Raw genomic sequence first — 18,765 nt, forward strand, 5'->3', positions numbered from 1 at the left:
TCTGTCTCAATTGGTTGGCACCTCCAGCTCTTCCAGTAGCTCAGGCTGAAATCCTTTGGGTCATCTTAGGCCCTTTCTCTTCATACCCTATGGGAAATCCTATTTGCTCTAACTTCTCCACGTCTGTGGCTCAAGCCATCCTCCTGCCTCAGCCTCCTGAGTAGCTGGGGCCACTACTACAAGTTGCATGCCACCACGCCTGGCTAATATATTTTGTAATAGAGACAGGGTCTGCTTATGCTGCCCAAGCTGGTCTGAGCCCCTGGGCTCAAGCAATCCTCCTGCCTTGGCCTCTCGAAGTCCTGGGATTACAGCTGTGAACCATTTCTATCTGGCTACTCTAGCTTGAGTGAAGAAAGTTCATTGACCACTTCCACAGCTAACCCATCTCTTCTGGAACCTTGCCATAGTCTCCTGACAGGTCTCCCTGCTTCTCAGTCTAGTAGCCACAGTGGTCCTTCTCAAAGGAAGTTATGTCCCATTACCCTATGCCCCTTCAGTGGTGCTGCTTTCCATGTGGGGTGAAAGCCTATATCCTCAAAAAATGGTTCCTAAGCGCCAGGTCTGTCCTCTGCCCTCACTCCTCTGTGCTCCCTGTCCCTCGCTCTGTTCCAGTCATGCTGGCCTCTCCTGCTCTCTGAATACAACAGGCAGCCTCCTGCCTTAAAGGCCTTTGCCCTTCGTGTCTGTCTCCATGGAAAGCTTTTCCTGTCTTGGCTAACTCCTTTGTTCTTTGTCTTAGCTCAAATAATCACCTTCTTGGTAAAAGTAGTAGGCACTATCCAAACCTGACCACCTGATTTAAAATTGCAACTCAGCACCTCCTCAACCCTTCCCAACAACCTTCACCCTGCTCTGTGCCCTTTTTTGCATTAGCGTTCATCATCTTGTAATATGCTGATAAATTACATTTTTGTGATGTTTTAAAAATCTGTATATTTATCTTTCAGTTAAATGTAAGTTATGTGAGGCCAGGCATGGTGGCTCACGCCTATAATCCCAGCACTTTGGGAGGCCAACGTGGGCATTTGAGATTAGGAATTTGTGAGCAGCCTGACCAACATGGTGAAACCCCGTCTTTACTAAAACTACAAAAATTAGCCGGGTGTGGTGGCAGGCGGCCATAATCACAGCTACTTGGGAGGCTGAGGCAGGAGAATCACTTGAACCCAGAAGATGGAGGTTGCGATGAGCCAAGATCTTGCCATTGCACTCCAGCCTGGGCAACAAGCTCAAAACTCCATCTCAAAAAAAAAAAAAAAGTAAGCTACATGAGGCCAGGGGTCTTTGGTTCATTAGTACATTCCAAATGAATAGATCGTTTCTAACATATTGCAGATCGTCAACAAATAATTGTTAAACGAGTACACTTTTGGTATTTTAAAATATTTTCTTTTTTTTTTTTTTTTGAGGCACAGTCTCACTTTGTCACCCAGGCTGGAGTGCAGGAGTGTGATCTCAGCTCACTACAACCTCTACTTGCCACGTTCAAGCGATTCTTTTGCCTCAGCCTCCCTAGTAGATGGGCTTGTAAGCACGTGCTACCACGCCCAGCTAATTTTTGTAGTTTTAGTAGAGACAGGGTTTTGCCATGTTGGCCGGGCTGGTCTTGAACTCCTGACCTCAAGTGATCCTCCTGCCTCAGCCTCCCAAAGTGCTGGGATTACAGGAGTGAGCCACCATGCCTGGCCTTTTATATATTTTCTATGATCAACATAGGTACCTTGTAACTTGTATAATCTTTAAAAAGATATAAAAAAACAAACATATTACTTGTTATGAAATCAGAGGAGTAAGTGAAGGAAAATAACTAGCTTAGGGCAGTGGACAGGGCAGGAAGAGACGTGGAAGGTAGGAAGACAGTTTTGGAGGGAATGGCAGCAGTCTGGGTTATAGAGGCCTAACATAAAGTGATGGAGATGAGGGAGAGATTGACAGGTACAATGACATGGAGTTGCTGAGTCCCTACTTGTGGAGGGGGCCTTGCTGTGGTGAGAGCATGGGGAATATGAGCAGCTGAACTGTTTTGTGGGAGGCTGGAGCTGGAGATAAGATGTGTGCTGAGACAGCAGGGAAGTAAGTGGGGGTTGCAGGAAAGAACAATGAACGATTTTATTTTCTTATTTATTTATTTGAGACAGGGTCTCACTCTGTCTCCCAGGCTGGAGTACAGTGGTGCGATCTCGGTTTGCTATAACCGCTGCCTCTTGGGTTCAAGTGATTCTCCTGCCTCAGCCTCCTGAGTAGCTGGGATTAAGGGTGTGAGCCACGTGCCTGGCCCAGGTTCTGAATCATTTCAATTCACTGCTGTTAATTTTGCTTTACACCGATGCAGTTCTCTAGTGAGTGACTGGAAATTCAGCTTTGGTGCCCAAGTATTGTCACCTCCAGCCCCACCCGAAGGATACCCCGCAACTGGGATGCATACTTCAGGGGGTCATGAAGTTGGCCCTAAAGAGTATGATTCATGGAGGTTGTATAGCTCATAAAGAGTCCACTGTGCTATATTATCTGGGAGTCTTTAGGACACAGGCATCTCTCATGGGAGATAGTCTCATGTCAGAACTTTCAATCCTATGCGATTACAGTTACGTAGCATCTCAGAGCCTTGGCTCCACGTCCCTGTCTTGGCTCTCTCTGGCTCATGATTTCCTCCACTTGAAACACTTTCCACCCATTCTTCTCAAATGTCACTTTTTTAGAAATTCTTCCCACCCCCAACACCCTGTCATCAAAATGAATGGTCTTTCCCTATGGGTTTGTGTTTCCATTTGTTTATCTATTCAATTAATCTTTTTTTTTTTTTTTTTTTTTTTTTTTTTTTTTTTTTGGAGACAGAGTCTCGCTCTGTTGCCAGGCACCAGGCTGGAGTGTAGTGGCGCGATCTCAGCTCACTGCAACCTCCACCTCCCAGGTTCAAGCAATTCTCCTGCCTCAGCCTCCCAAGTAGCTGGGACTACAGGCGCACGCCACCACGCCCAGCTAATTTTTATATTTTTAGTAGAGACAGGGTTTCACCATGTTGGCCAGGATGGTCTTGATCTCTTGACCTTGTGATCCACCCACCTCGGCCTCCCAAAGTGCTGGGATTACAGGCATGAGCCACCGCCCCCAGCCTCAATTAATACTTTTATTATTTTTTTTAATTTTTATTTATTTTTGAGACGGAGTTTCACTCTTGTTACCCAGGCTGGAGTGCAATGGTGCGATCTCGGCTCACCGCAACCTCCGCCTCCTGGGTTCAGGCAATTCTCCTGCCTCAACCTCCGGAGTAGCTGGGATTACAGGCATGTGCCACCATGCCCAGCTAATGTTTTGTATTTTTAGTAGAGACGGGGTTTCACCACGTTGACCAGGATGGTCTCGATCTCTTGACCTTGTGATCCACCCGCCTCGGCCTCCCGAAGTGCTGGGATTACAGGCTTGAGCCACCGTGCCCGGCCTTTTTTTTTTTTTTTTTTAAGACTAAATTTCACTCTGTGGCTGAGGCTGGAGTACAGTGGAGTGATCTCTGCTCACTGCAACCTCTGCCTCTTGGGTTCAGGCGTTTCTCCCGCCTCAGCTTCCCAAGCAGCTGGGATTACAGGCACCCGTCACCATGGCTGGCTAATTTTTGCATTTTTAGTAGAGACAGGGTTTCACCATGTTGCCTTGGCTGGTCTGGAACTTCTAACCTCCAGTGATCCTCCCACCTCAGCCTCCTTTGGGAGGATTACAGGTGTGAGCCACTGTGCCTGGTCTCAATTAATACTTAAATTGCCTACAAGGAGTTTATGGTCTGGAGTTGGGTGCTATGCAACATAGTCACTATGTGTGGCAATTTAAATTTTATTATTATTTTTTGAGATGGAATTTCACTCTTGTTGTCTAGGCTGGAGCACAATGGTGCAATCTTGGCTCACTACAACCTCCAGCTACCGGGTTCAAGCCATTCTCTTGCCTCGGCCTCCCAAGTAGCTGGGATTAGAGGCATGCACCACCACACCCGGTTAATTTTGTATTTTTAGTAGAGATGGGGTTTCTCCATGTTGGTCAGGCTGGTCTTGAACTCCTAACCTCAGGTGATCCACCTGCCTCAGCCTCCCAAAGTGCTGGGATTCCAGGCATGAGCCACTGCACCTGGCCTAAATTTTATTTATTTATTTGGAAGCTCTGTAATCCAAGGCTTGAGTGCAGCGGTGCCATCTCAACTCCCTGAAGACTCTGTGTCTCCTGGGCTCAAGCAATCCAAAATTTTAATTAAAATAAAATTAAATAAAAAATTTTAGGCCATGCATGGAGGCTCACACCTGTAATCCCAGCCCTTTAGGAGGTTAAGGTGGGCAGATCATTTGAGGCCAGGAGTTTGGGCCCAGCCTAGACAACATGGTGAAACCTTGTCTTTGCTAAAATACAAAAATCAGCCAGGCGTGGTGGCACACGTCTGTAGTCCCAGCTACTCAGGAGGCTGGGGTAAGAGAATAACTTTAACCCAGGAGATGGAGGTTGCAGTGAGCCAAGGCTGTGCCACTATACTCCAGCTTGGGTGACAGAGTGACACTCTGTCTCAGAACAAAACAAAAAAAATTGCCTTAGCTGTACTTGCCACATTTAGAGTGCTCAATAGTCCTATGTGACTAGTGGCTACTGTAGTGAACAGCACTCACACAGAATAACTCTGTTACCAAAATTCTAGTGGACAGCACTCTATAGGAGGGAATAGAGACAGACACCACGTGTGTTACACACACAGATAAAATGGATTAAGGGAAATAAGGTAATAATATCGAGAGGGACTGCTTGGCTACTTTAGATTGAGGGGCCAGTGAAATGTTCAGGCAGGTAACATTTAAGCCGGGATAAAAATGAAAAGGAAAAAAGTGAAAATAGTGGGATGGGGGAAGCTAGACGGAGAACACAGCCAGGAAAAAGGCCGTTGGGTTGAGGCAGGTTGGAAAGAAAGCTCTCGTGGCTGGGGCCGAGTGATCAGGGGAGAGTGGTGGAAGAAGTCTGTGGGGCAGGTCAGAGCCAGATCACCAGGGCTTCAGTAATTTGAGTAAAGATTTAGGATTTTTTTTTTTTTCTGAGAGCGGCATGAGAGGGTTATAAGTGGGGAATGACGTGGTCTGATTATATATTTACCTCGTTCTGATTTCATTAGTTACTTACCCATGTCCCTGCCCGATTGCACAATTCCGAATTTTTCATATCCTTAGTACATTGACTCATGTCCCATTCACTCAATGTATTAGTAATAAGTGGTAGACTTGGATTACATCAAATTTAAAAAAAATCTTTTTCTTTTCCCTTAAGAAACAGGGTCTTGCTCCGTCACCCAGGCTAGCGTGCAGTGGCATGATCATAGCCTCCAACTTCTGGGGTGAAGCAATCTTCCTGCCTCAGCCTCCTGAGTAGCTGGGACTACAGGCATGTACCACCAGGCCTGGCTAATCTTCTTGGTTTTTGAAGAGAGAGAGTCTTGCTATGTTTTGCCCAGGCTGGTGTCAAACTCCTGACCTCAGGTGATCCACTCGCCTTGGCCTCCCAGTGTTGGGATTACAGGCATGGGCCACTGCGCCCAGCAAGAAATGAATTTTCATTTTTATTTTTATTTTTTTGAAATGAGGTTTTATTCTTCCCAGGCTGGAGTGCAGTGGCGTGATCTCTGCTCACTGCAACCTCTGCCTCCCAGGTCCAAGCGATTCTTCTGCCTCAGCATCTCAAGGAGCTGGGATTATAGGCAACTACTACCATGCCCAGCTAATTTTTATATTTTTAGTAGAGACAGGGTTTTGCCATGTTGGCCAGGCTGGTCTTGAACTCCTGGCCTCAGGTGATCCACCTGCCTCGGCCTCCCAAAGTGCTGGGGTTACAGGCGCGAGCCAGTGCGCCTAGCCAAGAAATGCATTTTTAAATGCTGCCATACAAAACACTTGCAGGCCAAATTTCATCTGGGTCACCAGTTAGTAGCATCAGATATCATGTCAGAGTACAGAGGCTGCCGGAGTCAGGGGTTCCCACTCCTTGGTAGTCTGAGACCCACAGCCACAGTATGCCAAGACTATCCACTTTCCCACAAAGCCTGTCATAAGCTGCAAGATACAGAGCACCACTGCCTCCTTGGAAGTTGCTGAATTCTTAGACCAGAAGAGGAGTTAATGAAGTACTAGGCAAGCTTACTCATGTTTGTATGGTTTAATGATTAAGAGCAGAATTCAACAGCCAGATTTAATGCATGTGGGTCCTTGACATAGAGCCTGCTGTATACTGTAATAACGTCTCCAAAATCCTTAGCTAGTGCTATTAGTGCCTATGTAGGTTTAGTTTTCTAAGTTCGTCCATGGTTGTTTTTGCTTATTATACCAATCCCCGGTGGGAGATAGAGGAAGTATTTTTAGTGATATTTTACAACTGAGGAAATAGGGGTTTGAAGAGGTTCAGGAACTGTCAGGGTCACCCAGCATTGTGAGTGAGAGAGCTTGGATCTGAACGTGCTTGCTCCAGTTTTCTGAAGCATTGTCTTGAAATCCCTTGGTAAGGTGCAGTCTGAAATGTCCGGAGGATGAAAGGTTAGGTGCAGTGACTCACATTCACTCTCAATTCCTCTTGCTAATGGCAAACTTGGTAATGTGACTGTTAAGACTAGGGATGAGTTGTGGCGACTGAGCAGGAAGAGCCCCGCATCTATCAGAGGCCCAGTTTACTCAGAAAAGCAAGTGCATCTCTGCCACTGGAAGGCTGGCCTTAGCTCTCGTGCTGCCATTGAGCCACACTGGTTCTCTGCTTCCAGTTTCCTTTTTGTTCCCCAATTTCCTGTATCAGAATCAGGAGTCGGTTTGGAGGCTCTAAGAGGGGAAGAAGCTGGGAAATCAGGGGCTGTTTCTGCAGACAGCTTTCCCTGTCCTTTGGAAGGCACAGAGCTCTCAGCCACAGAAAACTAACAAACAGAGCTCTGAAGCCGTTTTGTGTGTGGTCTTGTCTCATTCCCAGCAGAGCAGGCTCATATAAATCATCCAGTTGGGTGAAAAGAGAAGTCGCAATCTGAGAATTAAGACTTAATCGGATACCATCTGGTGGGGGGTACCAACCAGTCTGTCTGCTCATTTTCCTTCAGGTCAACCCCATAATGCATCCTCAGGTGGTCGTCTTAAGCCTCATGCTACTTCTAGCAGGTAAGTGAGTACACGCCCTCAGCGGGAAGAAGGGAGTAAAGGGGGGTTAGAAGCCAAGAGGATGAGGTAGGGGAAGGGGAGGGGACGGTGGTGGTGGCTGAATGTAGATGTTCTTTGGGCACCATTGGATGGCTATGAGTTAACCAGTGAGCAGGACCAGAATAAAGTTTTATGCCAAAGAAATTGCTTAACTGCTATGGATTACAACATTCATGGCTAAATGAACAAGGCAAGATGCAGCACAGTGTGTCACATGTGGCCATTTGTGTTTAAATAAAAAAGGAATGGCTAGATGTATATACATAAACACATGTACATAGGTAATGGTAACTGGGTACTGTGAGATGCGGTGGAGGATGGGAGGTGGAGGGAGAGTTAACCCTCCTTGTATGCTTTTGTGCCTTTTGATTTTTTTTCAACGACATTCAATTCTTCCTCTCTTTCTTTCTTTCCCTCTTTCTTCCTTTCTCTTTCCTTCCACCCTCCCTCCCTCTCTCTCTCTTCCTCTCTTCCTCTCCTCCCTTCCTTCCTCTCTTTCTCTCCCTTTTTTTTTTTTTTTTTAATAAAGATGGAGTCTCACTCTGTCTCCAAGCTGGAGTGCAGTGGCACAATCTTGGCTCACTGCAACCTCTAACTCCCTGGTTCAAGCAATTCTCCTGCCTCAGCCTCCTGAGTACCTGGGATTATAGGCACATGCCACCATGCCCAGCTAATTTTTGTATTTTTAGTAGAGACAGGGGTTTCAACATGTTGGTCAAGATGGTCTGGATCTTCTGACCTCATGATCTGCCCTCCTCAGCCTTCCAAAGTGCTGGGATTACAGGTGTGAGCCACTGTGCCCGGACTCTTTCTCTCTTTCTTGATGAGGTCTCACTCTGTCTGGAGTGCAATTGGACAATCTTTCTTTTTTTTATTAATTTTTTTTTTCTTTTTTAAAACCGGGTTTTACCATGTTGGTCAGGCTGGTCTTGAACTCCCAACCTCAGGTGATCCACCCGCCTTGGCCTCCAAAGTGCTTGGATTACAGGCGTGAGCCACTGTGCCGAGCTCTTTTTGAGACAGTCTCATTTTGTTGCCCAGGCTGGAGTGCAGTGGCCCAATCTAGGTTCACTGCAACCTCCACTTCCTGGGTTCATTCAATTCTCTGCCTCAGTCTCCCTAGTAGCTGGGATTACAGGCTCCCACCACCATGCGTGGCTAATTTTTTTATATTTTCACTATCTTGGCTAGGCTGGTCTTAAACTCCTGACCTCATGAATCAACCACCTCAGCCTCTCAAAGGGCTGGGATAACAGGCGTGAGCCATATATTGAAACCGTCTCTACTAAAAATACAAAAATTAGCCTCCCAGCTACTTGGGAGGCTGAGGCATGGGAATCGCTTGAATCTGGGAGACAGAGGTTCGAGTGAGCCAAGATTGTGCCATTGCACTTCAGCCTGGGCAACAGAGTGAGACTCCGTCTCAAAATAAATAAATAATAAAATGAAATGAAGTCAACTTATAGAACAAACTATACAAAGAAAAAATTAAAATATACGTTAAAAAGTAAAATAAAAACAGGGCGGCAGTGGCTCATTCCTGTAATCCTAGCACTTACAGAACAAACTATACAAAGAAGAAAGTTAAAACATAAGTTAAAAAGTAAAATAAAGGTAGGGCGGCAGTGGCTCACTCCTGTAATCCTAGCACTTTGAGAAGCCAAGGCAGGCAGATCTCGTGAGGCCAAGAGTTTGAGACTAGCCTGGGCAACAAGGCAAAACCCTGTCTCTACTAAAATAGAAAAAAATTAGCTGGGCACAGTCGTGTTTGTCTGTAATCCCAGCTATTTGGGAGGCTGATGCATGAGAATTGCTTGAACCCAGGAGGCAGAGGTAGCAGTGAGCCAAGATCAGGCCACTGCATTCCAGCCTGGGTGACAGACTGAGACTCTGCCTCAAAAAAAAAAAAAATTGAATATTTTTTTAAAAAGTCAAAAAACATTAAAAAAAAAAAAGACAAAAAATAAAGTAAAACAAGTAAAAAAAATTAAGATTTTTTTTTTTTTTTTGCATCGGAGAACAGAGTCTTGCTCTGTCAGCCCAGGCAGGAGTGCAGTGGCGCAATCTCGGTTTACTGCAACCTCCACCTCCTGGGTTCATGCAATTCTCCCTGCCTCAGCATCCCAAGTAGCTGGGGTTACAGGCACCTACCATCACACCCAGCTAAGTTTTGTATTTTTTAGTAGAGACCAGGTTTCAGTATGTTGGCCAGGCTGCTCTTGAACTCCTGACCTCAGTTGACTTGCCACCTTGGCCTCCCAAAGTTCTGGGATTACAGGTATGAGCTGCGGTGCCCAGCCGAGAGGAAATACTGAGGCTTCGTTCTCAGTTTGTCTTTTCTTCGTTGCAGATACTGTAATTTCTTAAGTGTCGGTGCAGTGGCAGGTCGTTCTGTCGCGCTACCCTGCAGCTACAGCTGTGGAGCAGTCACATCCACATGCTGGAAGAGAGGCGGATGTACTTGGCTGTGCACAAATAGCATTGTCTGGACAAATGGAACCCATGTCAACTATTGGAAGAACTCACGCTATCAGCTATTGGGGGACCTTTCAAAAAGGAATGTCTCTTTGACTTTACAAAATACAGTTGTGTCTGACAGTGGCTTGTACTGTTGCCATGTTGAGAACAGGGGATGGTTCAATGACATGAGAATCACCATATCATTGGAGATTATACCACGTAAGTTTTTCTTTGATATTTCTTGCTGGTTAATAGAATTTTCTGTTTGGTAGTATTTTCTTTTTTCTTAATAGGGAAACAGGAGGTTCCTATAAATCCTGTTTTTTTTATTTTTTATTTTATTTTTTTAATTCACCTGGGTGCACGTCGGCTAAGGTCGAAAAGGGCATTAGCCATAAATCCTGTTTTTAAATAAACACTTGTTCTTGGGAAATAGAATCACTTTTGTGTGGATGAAATTCAAGGTCAGGCTAGAATCAGCAAACTATCTCCTAAAGCAGTACAATTGTCCCTGATATCCGTGGGAAATTGGTTCCAGGACCCCTTCAATACCAAAACCTGCAGATGCTCAAGTCCCTTATATAAAACGGTGTAGTATTGCATGTAAACTATGCACATAGTCCCATATGCTTTAAATCATCTCTAGATTACTTATAACACCTAATACAATGTAAATACTATGCAATTGGTTGTTATACTGCGTTATTTAGGGAATAATGACAAGCAAAAAAAAGTGTATACTTGTTCAGTACAGCAGACAACATATCCTTCTTTTTTCCCCATACATTTTCCAGCCAAAGTCTTGGTTGAATCTACGGATATAGAACCCACAAATATGGAGGGCCAAATGTACTTCAAACGTAGTAGTTGGTCCATGAAATAGCATTTACTGTTCCATAGTAAAATACTGTGAATTTTATTTATTCACCTTAAAGAACTGTCCTGGCCGGGTACAGTGGGTGGCTCATGCCTGTAATCCCAGCATTTTGGGAGGCTGAGGCAGGTGGATCACCTGAGATCCGGAGTTCAAGACCAGCCTGACCACATGGAGAAACCCCATCTCTACTAAAAAATACAAAATTAGCTGTGTGTGATGGCGAATGCCTGTAATCCCAGCTACTCAGGAGGGTGAGACAGGAAATTGCTTGAACCCAGGAGGCAGAGGTTGCAGTGAGCCAAGATCGTGCCATTGCACTCCAGCCTGGACGAGAGCAAAATTCCATCTCAAAAAAAAATTTAAAAATAAGGAACTGTCTTTGTTTTTTGAGATGGAGTCTTACTCTGTTACCCAGGCAGCAGGCTGGGCCACCTAAAGTGCTGGGATTACAGGCGTGAGCTACTATACCTGGCCGAGGAATCGTCCTTTTTTTAAAAAAATGAGATATGTTGTAGAAGAATGTTAAAATGTCCTTTTTTTTAAAAAACATTTTAACATAATGGAGTTCAAACATAAAAAGTAGGAAATATAAGTCACTGCTTGTAGATACATCTACAGCTTTAACAACTGTCAGCACAATCTTGCTGACCACGTACATTGCATAAGCTTATGGTTTTATCTTCCCCATGGCCCAAACTTGGATTTTTCGAGACACGTCTCACATCATGTCACAAAAATTGCTTTTCTGAAAATTAAAGTGACTTTAGATGGAACCATTTCTATTCCAACACCTGTTCACCAGTTGTTTTTAAGAAGTTCATGAAATCCAAAATCTGGGAACATTCTATTTTATCATCTTTATGTGGCCATACTATTTTTTCTTACCATTTGAGGAAAGAAGTTGGTTCTTGAGGATTTCCTCATTTCTGGTGCTTTTTCTTTTCTTTTTTTTTGACATGGAGTTTCATTCTGTCGCCCAGACTGGAGTGCAGTAGTATGATCTTGACTCACTGCAACCTCTGCTTCTCGGGTTCAAGTCATTTTCCTGCTTCGACTTCCCAAGTAGCTGGGACTGCAGGCATCACCACCATGCCTGGCTAATTTTTATAGTTTTAGTAGAGACAAGGTGTCACCATGTTGGCCAGACTGGTCTCAAACTCCTGATCTGCCTGCCTCGGCCTCCCAAAGTGCTGGAATTACAGGCGTGAACCACCACACCTGGCTGTTGCTTTTTCTTAATGAATCTTCTTCTTCCACTAAGGTCTTACAATGATAATAGAACCCAATACCTATGACCTTAATAAACTTTGTCTCTATTTTCATTTTAATTAAGAGGAACTTTAATTTGCAGTCTCTTAGTTTTTTTTTTTTTTTGGTCACAAGGCTACAGCCCCAGTCTCTTAGCTTTTTGACTTGGATTGTTTCCCTTATAAGGGTGATCAGGATCAGGTTGATTTTTTTTTTTTTTTTTTTTTTTTTTTTTTTTTTTTTGTGAGGGGGTTTTTTTTTATTTCTCGGGCTGGAGTGGAGTAGCCCCATCTCAACTCACTGCAACCTCCATCTCTGGGGTTCAATTCTTGTGCCTCATCTTACTGAGTAGCTGGGATTGCAGGCATGTGCCACCATACCTGGCTATTTTTTGTAGAGATGGGGTTTTGCCCTGTTGCCTAGGCTGGTCTTGAACTCTGAACTCCTGAGCTGAAGTAATCCACCCACCTTGGTCCCACAAAGTGCTAGGATTACATGCATGAGCCACCACGCCCAGCCTCTACAAAAAAAGGTGGGTTTTTTGTTTGTTTTTAATTAGCCAGGTGTGGTGATGCCTGCATGTAGTCCCAGCTACTTGGGAAGCTGACACAGGAGGATTGCTTGAGCCTGGGAGTTTGAGGCAGCAGTGAGCTGCTGCTGCTGATCATGCCAGTGCAGTCCAGCCTGGATGACAGAGTAAGACCCTGACCCAAAAAAAGTGCTCCTATGCAAATATGAGGTGTGTGTTTTTATTTGCTGAATATACACCTTTCAATACATCTGCTCTTCTTTGGAAGGAGGGGCATGTCTCCAAAGCCCTTCCCTGTCACAGATTCTAGCTGGGCAATGACCAAGATTGAGAGTTCAGGGGAGATAATACCACTTAGGGACAGTCTGTCATTGGTGTGCTAGGGTACAGTTCCAGCCTGAGACTCTTGTTTCTTGTTGGTTGACTCACGCTCACTCTCATGTTGATTTCTCACTCCAGCCAGTGTCATGACTACTCCAATTGTCACGACTGTTTCAACTGTTAGAATGAGCACTACTGTTCCAACGGCCACGAGTGTTCCAACGACAATGACAGTGTCTGCCTTTGCTCCTCCAATGCCATTGCCCACGCAAAACCATGAACCAGGTAAAACAGATGTGTTTGGGAGCCCAGAGGCCTTCTAATGAGGAGCTGCAGCTCATCCAGGGCACTGCATCAAGGTAGAAGGACAGTCTAGAGTGAGGGGTGTACCTGGGTTTCATTCAGGGTCTCCTCAGGGTTTGTGATCCTCCTCAGCTCCCAAGTTATAAGCATCTTTTGTACCACTAAGCTTTTTTGGAGAGAGGGGACCCACAGCTTTGTTGTTGTTGTTGTTGTTAGAAAATGATTTATTTAGAGAGCGAGAGAGAGAAACAGGAGGAGGAAGAGAAAGAAACAGCTAACTCTCACACTGAGTGAGAGAATCCAGAAAGATAGAATCCAGGAGAGGAAAGCAGCTTCCACCCTGATTGGAAGGGAATAGAGAGAGATGGAGTTTGGGAGGAGAAGACAGGTTTCAACAGAGTGTGGAAGGGGAGCTTTTTATCAGATTCTCAAAGAAATTGATTATTAACCAAAAATAGCTGGACCACTGATGTAGGACATTAATGGGGATAGTGTGGATCTGACTCACTTAGGTATGATGAAAACATGGGGAATGCCAGAGAACCAGGGTCAGATAATGAGATTCTGTCTTCATGAAGAGCTCTGAAGAGAGCACTTAGTCCATTCTGAAGGCAGACTTTGATTTTGAAGAAGCTAACATTTACTGTTTTCCATGTACTAGACATCATGCTTTATGCATTTAATTCTTAGGTTAATTATATCCACTGTAGTGTGATTTATAGTTGTGAGAACTGAGACATAGAGTCTAAAAGTTCATTGTTGGCAGTTATGCAGATAGAGGCTAGGTGCAATGGCTCAGGCCTATAACTCTAGCCCAGGAGTTCAAAACCAGCCTGGGCAACATAGTGGGACCTTGTCTCTACATGGTGGTGCATGCCTCTAGTCCCAGCTACTTGGGAAGCTGAAGTGGAGGAATCACTTGGGGCTGGGAGGTCAAGGCTACAGTGAGCCATGATGGCACCACTGCACTCTAGCTTGGGTAACAGAGTGAAAAAGAAAGAAAAGAGAAAGAATAAAGAAATTTACACAGATAGAAAGTGGTTGAGTCAGGTTTTGGTCATTGTTCTCTTGAATTGTAAAGGGAACCTTATGAAATTAAAAACAGTTTTCAAGTCTATCTCCTTTTTCTCCTAAAAAAAAACAAAACAAAAAAAAAAAAAACAGCTCAAACAAAAGCTTGATTTATACTTTTCACAGAGACATTTCCTTAGGTCGGTAAAGCTGAATCCCTGGGGCACCATAATGGTGCTTTCAGGCAGGACGATGAACCTGCCCCTTTAAAATCACTTGCGTTTAGCAAGAGAAAAGGGCAGCATCAATGCAGGCTTTAGCCCTGATCAAAGCTGCTAAAGGTCACCCGTGCAGAGTCTGGTGAGGCCGGCAGAATCAGCTCCTGGAGGACAATTCACAGCATTTTGCAGAGTCCGAGAGTCACAGGCAGGCTCGGCGGCTTTTCAGGCTTTGCGTGTCTGTACATTTTCCCTGAAACCCCAGGGCTGCTCATCTTTTTGTTGAGCTTCACAAATGGAGGTTTCGGAGAGAATATCAAAGTTCAAAGTTTTCTAGCTCTGATGAAACTAGGTTAAGAAATGACTGAAACGAATAAAATGTAATTTCATACATGGTGATTGTCAGGACAAATTGTGGTGTAAAAGTCTTAGCTCATGCAGGAGATTCTCTAAAACAAAGCCCCTAATGGGACCCCCTGGGGAAGGAAGGCACTGGGGCCTCCAGGTCTGCTGCAGGCCCAGGCTCCGCCTCTTCTCGTGACTCCCTCTGTGTCATCACAGGAGGGATCTCCTTGGGAAAGCGAGGCCTCCGCCCGCCACACTTACTGGAGTGGTGCTGAGGGGCTACCAGCTCCCTGGGCCTGTCCTGCAGGGACACTGAAAAGTGTCCCTTTACAGAAAAGTGTCAGTGAGGGGTTTCTAACTGCAGAATAAGAACGGAATCTCAAGTCCACACAGAGCAGCAGAAATTTAGGGGTGGAGATGGGCTTTTGGCTGGGCGTGGTGGCTCACGCCTGTAATCCCAGCACTTTGGGAGGCTGAGGTGGGCTGATCACAAGGTCAAGAGATCGGGACCATCCTGGCCAACATGGTCCCTGCATGGACAGGCCCTGCAGGCCCTGTGGTCCTGGGCAGGCCTCATCCTTCCTTTGCCCACTAGCCCTCCTCACCCTCACCCTTTGGGCTCAGAAGAGCCACTCCCTTTGTGGGTTTTCTTGCTGTCCTGTGGACCCTGTCCTTCCCCAACTCCACCCTGGAGACCTAAGGACTCCGCACAGCAAAGCCCTTGGCCTGACACTTCGCATGTGAGACAGCCCTGTATGCCACACTTGTTACAGGGTCTCAAGATGCACTTGTCCATCTCCTGACAGCCTCTGGTCTCAACACCACGCCTCTGCACTCAGCCTCTGTTTACAGAAAAGTGTCAGTGAGGGGTTTCTAACTGCAGAATAAGAACGGAATCTCAAGTCCACACAGAGCAGCAGAAATTTGGGGGTGGAGATGGGCTTTTGGCTGGGCATGGTGGCTCACGCCTGTAATCCCAGCACTTTGGGAGGCTGAGGTGGGCTGATCACAAGGTCAAGAGATCGGGACCATCCTGGCCAACATGGTGAAACCCTGTCTCTACTAAAAATACAAAAATTAGCTGAGCATGGTGGTACACGCCTGTAGTCCCAGCTACTGGGGAGGCTGAGGCAGGAGAATCACTTGAATCCGGGAGGTGGAGGTTGCAGTGAGCCGAGATCACACCACTGCAAGAGCAGGGATGAGGCCTCATATGAGGGTGTGGCATCCTGCAGTGCCAGGGACTTCTTCACTGAGTGGTTTTGGCCTTTAACAAAGTAGAAAAGGAAATAATAACAAAGTTTTACTTAGCAAATGAACAAACGAGAGAAATGCTGGCCCAAAGGAGGAAGCTGCCTTGGTCCCAACGGAGCTGAGAGCAGAAAGACAGACAGCAAGGACCTCTACAGTCCCAGGGACAAGGAGCAAGCTGGGCCAAGGGAGGCCCTGTCAGGAGCCTTCCTGGCATAAGGCGATGCTTAGTTCAAGGCAGCTCCAGATGGGACACTCCTCCTTTCTGTCCCAACACAGCCCAGGCTTCCTGGAGGCGGCTACTCTTTGGCTTAGACCTCAGCAGAGCAGCTGCCCTCGTGCCATAATCCAAATGAATGAAATTACCAGGAGGAGCTTCGAGGAAGGGTGGCAAGGAGGTGTCCCTGTGTGTGGCTGAAGCCGATCTCCTCTTAGCAGAAGCTGATGTGGTGGTTCTTTTACTGGTAGCACTAGAAAAAAAGAAAACTCCAACTGATTCTGACTTTAGAGAATTCAGACCTCTCTGAGGTTTACGGCAGGGCTCAGTAATTTGCCTAAAGGCAAGTATTCCAATAAAAGCAAAGACACGGCCAGCCCTGAGCCCCGAGGCCAGCCCTGTACCCTAGATGCGCCCAGGATCCTGACATGTCTGGTTGTGAAGAGCCTCAGACACGTATGTCCCCTGTCCATCTCCTCAGGGCCCATGTTGACGTCAGGCCAGTTCAGTTTTATAAAGGGCCTCAGACAGCTCCCTTCCCTGTCTCCTGTCTGGGTCAGGCAGCTGCCATTTCCAGGTGATGTGGACACAGGTTGCATGGCCCTCTACGTCCTGGCTGGGGCTCCCTGCCCAGGGATGGGTCCCTGACTCAGTTGAATCCATAGCATGTTCCAGGTCACATGGGGTCAGGACCATGAGATGCAGATGCAGCCTTGTAGGGGGAAACTGCCCACTTGAAAGTGCTGGTTGGTTGTGTGGCTCTGCCATGGAGGCTTAGAACCACAGTGTCCATGGTAAGAGGGGCATGAGCCCCACACGAGGTGACGCAGAGGGGGGTGAGGGAGCGGGGCTGTCTCTTCCCCTTACTGAACTCCCCCTCTGCCCAGGTTCACTTCAAGGGGTTTTCTGCCACCAAGAGAGTCCTAGTGAAGCTGCCAAGGAGGCCAGTAGGAAGGCTGCCATCTAGACCCTGCACGAGTCGCCTATCATATGCCATGTCCAACAATGAGATCACATCACAGTTTTCTTTACAAAGGGATGACTTATCAGCACAGCTGAAAGCCACACCACAGATGGATGGTGACCTGAGCTCTGTGGTGTCTGAAGCTCCTCAGCTGGTCTCCTCCCAGTAGGGAAGAAGGGACTCTGGAAAAGCCTCTCCCTGAGAATCAGAACTTCCAGTCCACTCCACGTCTGTGGCGCGGCAGGGAGTCCTCAGGACATGAGGCCTTTACTCTGGCCCCAAACTGAGGTCCTGCTGGCAGGCGGCAGGCGCTGCTCCAGTTCCTGTGACGGGTCCTGTGCCCAGTGCTCCAGGCCCACTGCAGCAGGCAGTGTCCCGCGCGGCATCTGTGTCCCGTGTCCCTGTGACCCCAACTCACCTGTGGCTGGCCTGGGCCAGGTGTGCCCGAAGAGCAGACTGGATGATGACAATGGCTTCCTCCTGTGCAGAGCTGCCATCGGCCGGGGCAATGGGGCTTGCAACATGGGGCACGGGAGAGCTCTGTGGTGCAAGGACAGCAGGGAAGATGACCAGGTGGCAGCCCCCTACCGGCTCCCAGAACTCAACCCCCAGTGCACCCTGGGTGTCAGGGAGACAGGAAGAGCTCAGTTTCCCCTTCAGGTGGCCCTGCCCCCTGGGAATTGCTGGTCAGTGAGAAACCTCCTGGCAGCAGGTTCTGAAGTTTTAAACTGTAGAGATTCTGAAACAAACACTTGTCCTCCTTACAGAGGAGGGGCCAGCATGGCCTGCGCCTGGCTTTAGTAGTTTTTAGCTACATCTTTATGGAACTACTTGACTCTCGGGCAGCTCAAGGCAATCTGGCCCTAAAGCCACACCCATCCAGGGCCTGTGAAGAGGGGCCTGTATGGCCCTCGTGGCCAGGGATGGAGCATGGGGGACGCCTGCTGGGCAAGCGGGGATGTGGAGGCTGGGCGGTGCCCTGCGCTTTCTCAGTGGTTGGAGTGTGAGAGAGGCAGCTCTGGAGACAGCCGCTGGGACGGCCTGCGCCCACCCGATGTTACCTGGTCTGGGAGGCCTGGCACACTGGGAGCCTCTGAGCCATGTGCTTTGCTTGCTAAGAGCTTTGTCCGCACCAGATGTCCCCTGAAAGCTGCCTGAAGCACCACAGCCGCCTGTCAGGGAAGGAAGGAAAGAAAAGCAGATGTGAGTGCCCAGGGCAATGGTGGGTGAGAGGGAGACGCAGAGGGAAGAGCTATGTGGCAGCAGGGAATGTGGTGGCCGTCACTGCAGCATAGCCACAGTTTCCCAAAGAGTTGTCCTCACTCCCACTCACCCCAGTCCGTGGGAAACTAACCAGCGCCCCAGGGAGCATAGGCACCAGCACCTGATACCACGTGAGCAGACTCTGGAAATGGGAGGGAGCCTGCTGCTCAGTGCAGTCCCTTCCAGCTGCTAATAGGAGCTAGTATTTCATACACAGTTACATTTTCATGTGGCAGAGTTTATTCTGGGTTGGAATAGTGTATTGGTTTCATCTAGTTTCCATATATATCTTCTAAGTCAAGCAGGGGGCAAGAAGATCTCTAAAATGATCTTAAGAGAATTATTTATCCTTTGAGCTTAACCTTAAGTGATTTTCTCAAGAAATGTGGTTGGGTGCAGAGGTTCATGCCTATAATCCCAGCACTTTAGGAGGCTTAAGGCCAGGAAATTCAGACCAGCCTGGGCAACAGAGCAAGACCTTGTCTGTACAAAATATTAGCTGGGTGTGGCACACACCTGTCATCCAGTGTTTTGGGAGGCTGAGGTGGGAGGATCCATTGAGCTCAGG

General features: G+C 47.1%; 3 protein-coding genes across 6 annotated transcripts in view; 2 read left to right on the forward strand and 1 right to left on the reverse strand.

Annotated features, from left to right (window-relative positions):
- Positions 1 to 7,560, forward strand: part of HAVCR2 (hepatitis A virus cellular receptor 2) — a 51,536-nt gene extending 43,976 nt beyond the window's left edge. The window contains exon 8 of the transcript XR_004263125.1: positions 7,094 to 7,560. The gene's annotated coding sequence lies outside the window, so the exon portion shown is untranslated. The remainder of the gene's footprint in view (positions 1 to 7,093) is intronic.
- The window catches only part of IQCE (IQ motif containing E), an 82,314-nt gene that overhangs the window by 20,184 nt on the left and 43,365 nt on the right, over positions 1 to 18,765 (reverse strand). Inside the window, exons 19-22 of one of the 4 annotated variants that reach the window (XM_032259571.1) lie at positions 17,996 to 18,103; positions 17,353 to 17,474; positions 16,124 to 16,223; positions 13,967 to 14,506 (exon numbers count right to left, since the gene is read on the reverse strand). In XM_032259571.1, coding sequence (XP_032115462.1) covers positions 14,474 to 14,506; positions 16,124 to 16,223; positions 17,353 to 17,474; positions 17,996 to 18,103 — 363 coding nt within the window. In that variant the 3' untranslated portion in view covers positions 13,967 to 14,473. Of the gene's footprint in view, positions 1 to 13,966; positions 14,507 to 15,788; positions 16,224 to 17,352; positions 17,475 to 17,995; positions 18,107 to 18,765 lie in introns of those variants that run through there. The other 3 variants (XM_032259568.1, XM_032259570.1, XM_032259569.1) reach the window with 3 other exon arrangements.
- Positions 6,320 to 13,143, forward strand: HAVCR1 (hepatitis A virus cellular receptor 1). The gene is made up of 4 exons (XM_032259526.1): positions 6,320 to 6,351; positions 7,071 to 7,151; positions 9,541 to 9,869; positions 12,764 to 13,143. The coding sequence occupies exons 1-4, from the start codon at positions 6,320 to 6,322 to the stop codon at positions 12,946 to 12,948; spliced, it is 627 nt and encodes a 208-aa protein (XP_032115417.1). The 3' UTR covers positions 12,949 to 13,143.

The sequence above is a fragment of the Sapajus apella genome, unplaced genomic scaffold, assembly GCF_009761245.1.
Source record: "Sapajus apella isolate SASKATOON/1434 unplaced genomic scaffold, GSC_monkey_1.0 scaffold110, whole genome shotgun sequence".
NCBI classification, from domain to species: Eukaryota; Metazoa; Chordata; class Mammalia; order Primates; family Cebidae; genus Sapajus; species Sapajus apella.

Coding starts and splice junctions, on each gene's coding strand:
- HAVCR1 (XM_032259526.1), top strand. CDS start 6,320: ATGGTTGTTTTTGCTTATTATACCAATCCCCG. Junction 7,152..9,540: donor CCTCATGCTACTTCTAGCAG/GTAAGTGAGTAC, acceptor TCTTCGTTGCAG/ATACTGTAATTTCTTAAGTG. Junction 9,870..12,763: donor ATCATTGGAGATTATACCAC/GTAAGTTTTTCT, acceptor TTCTCACTCCAG/CCAGTGTCATGACTACTCCA.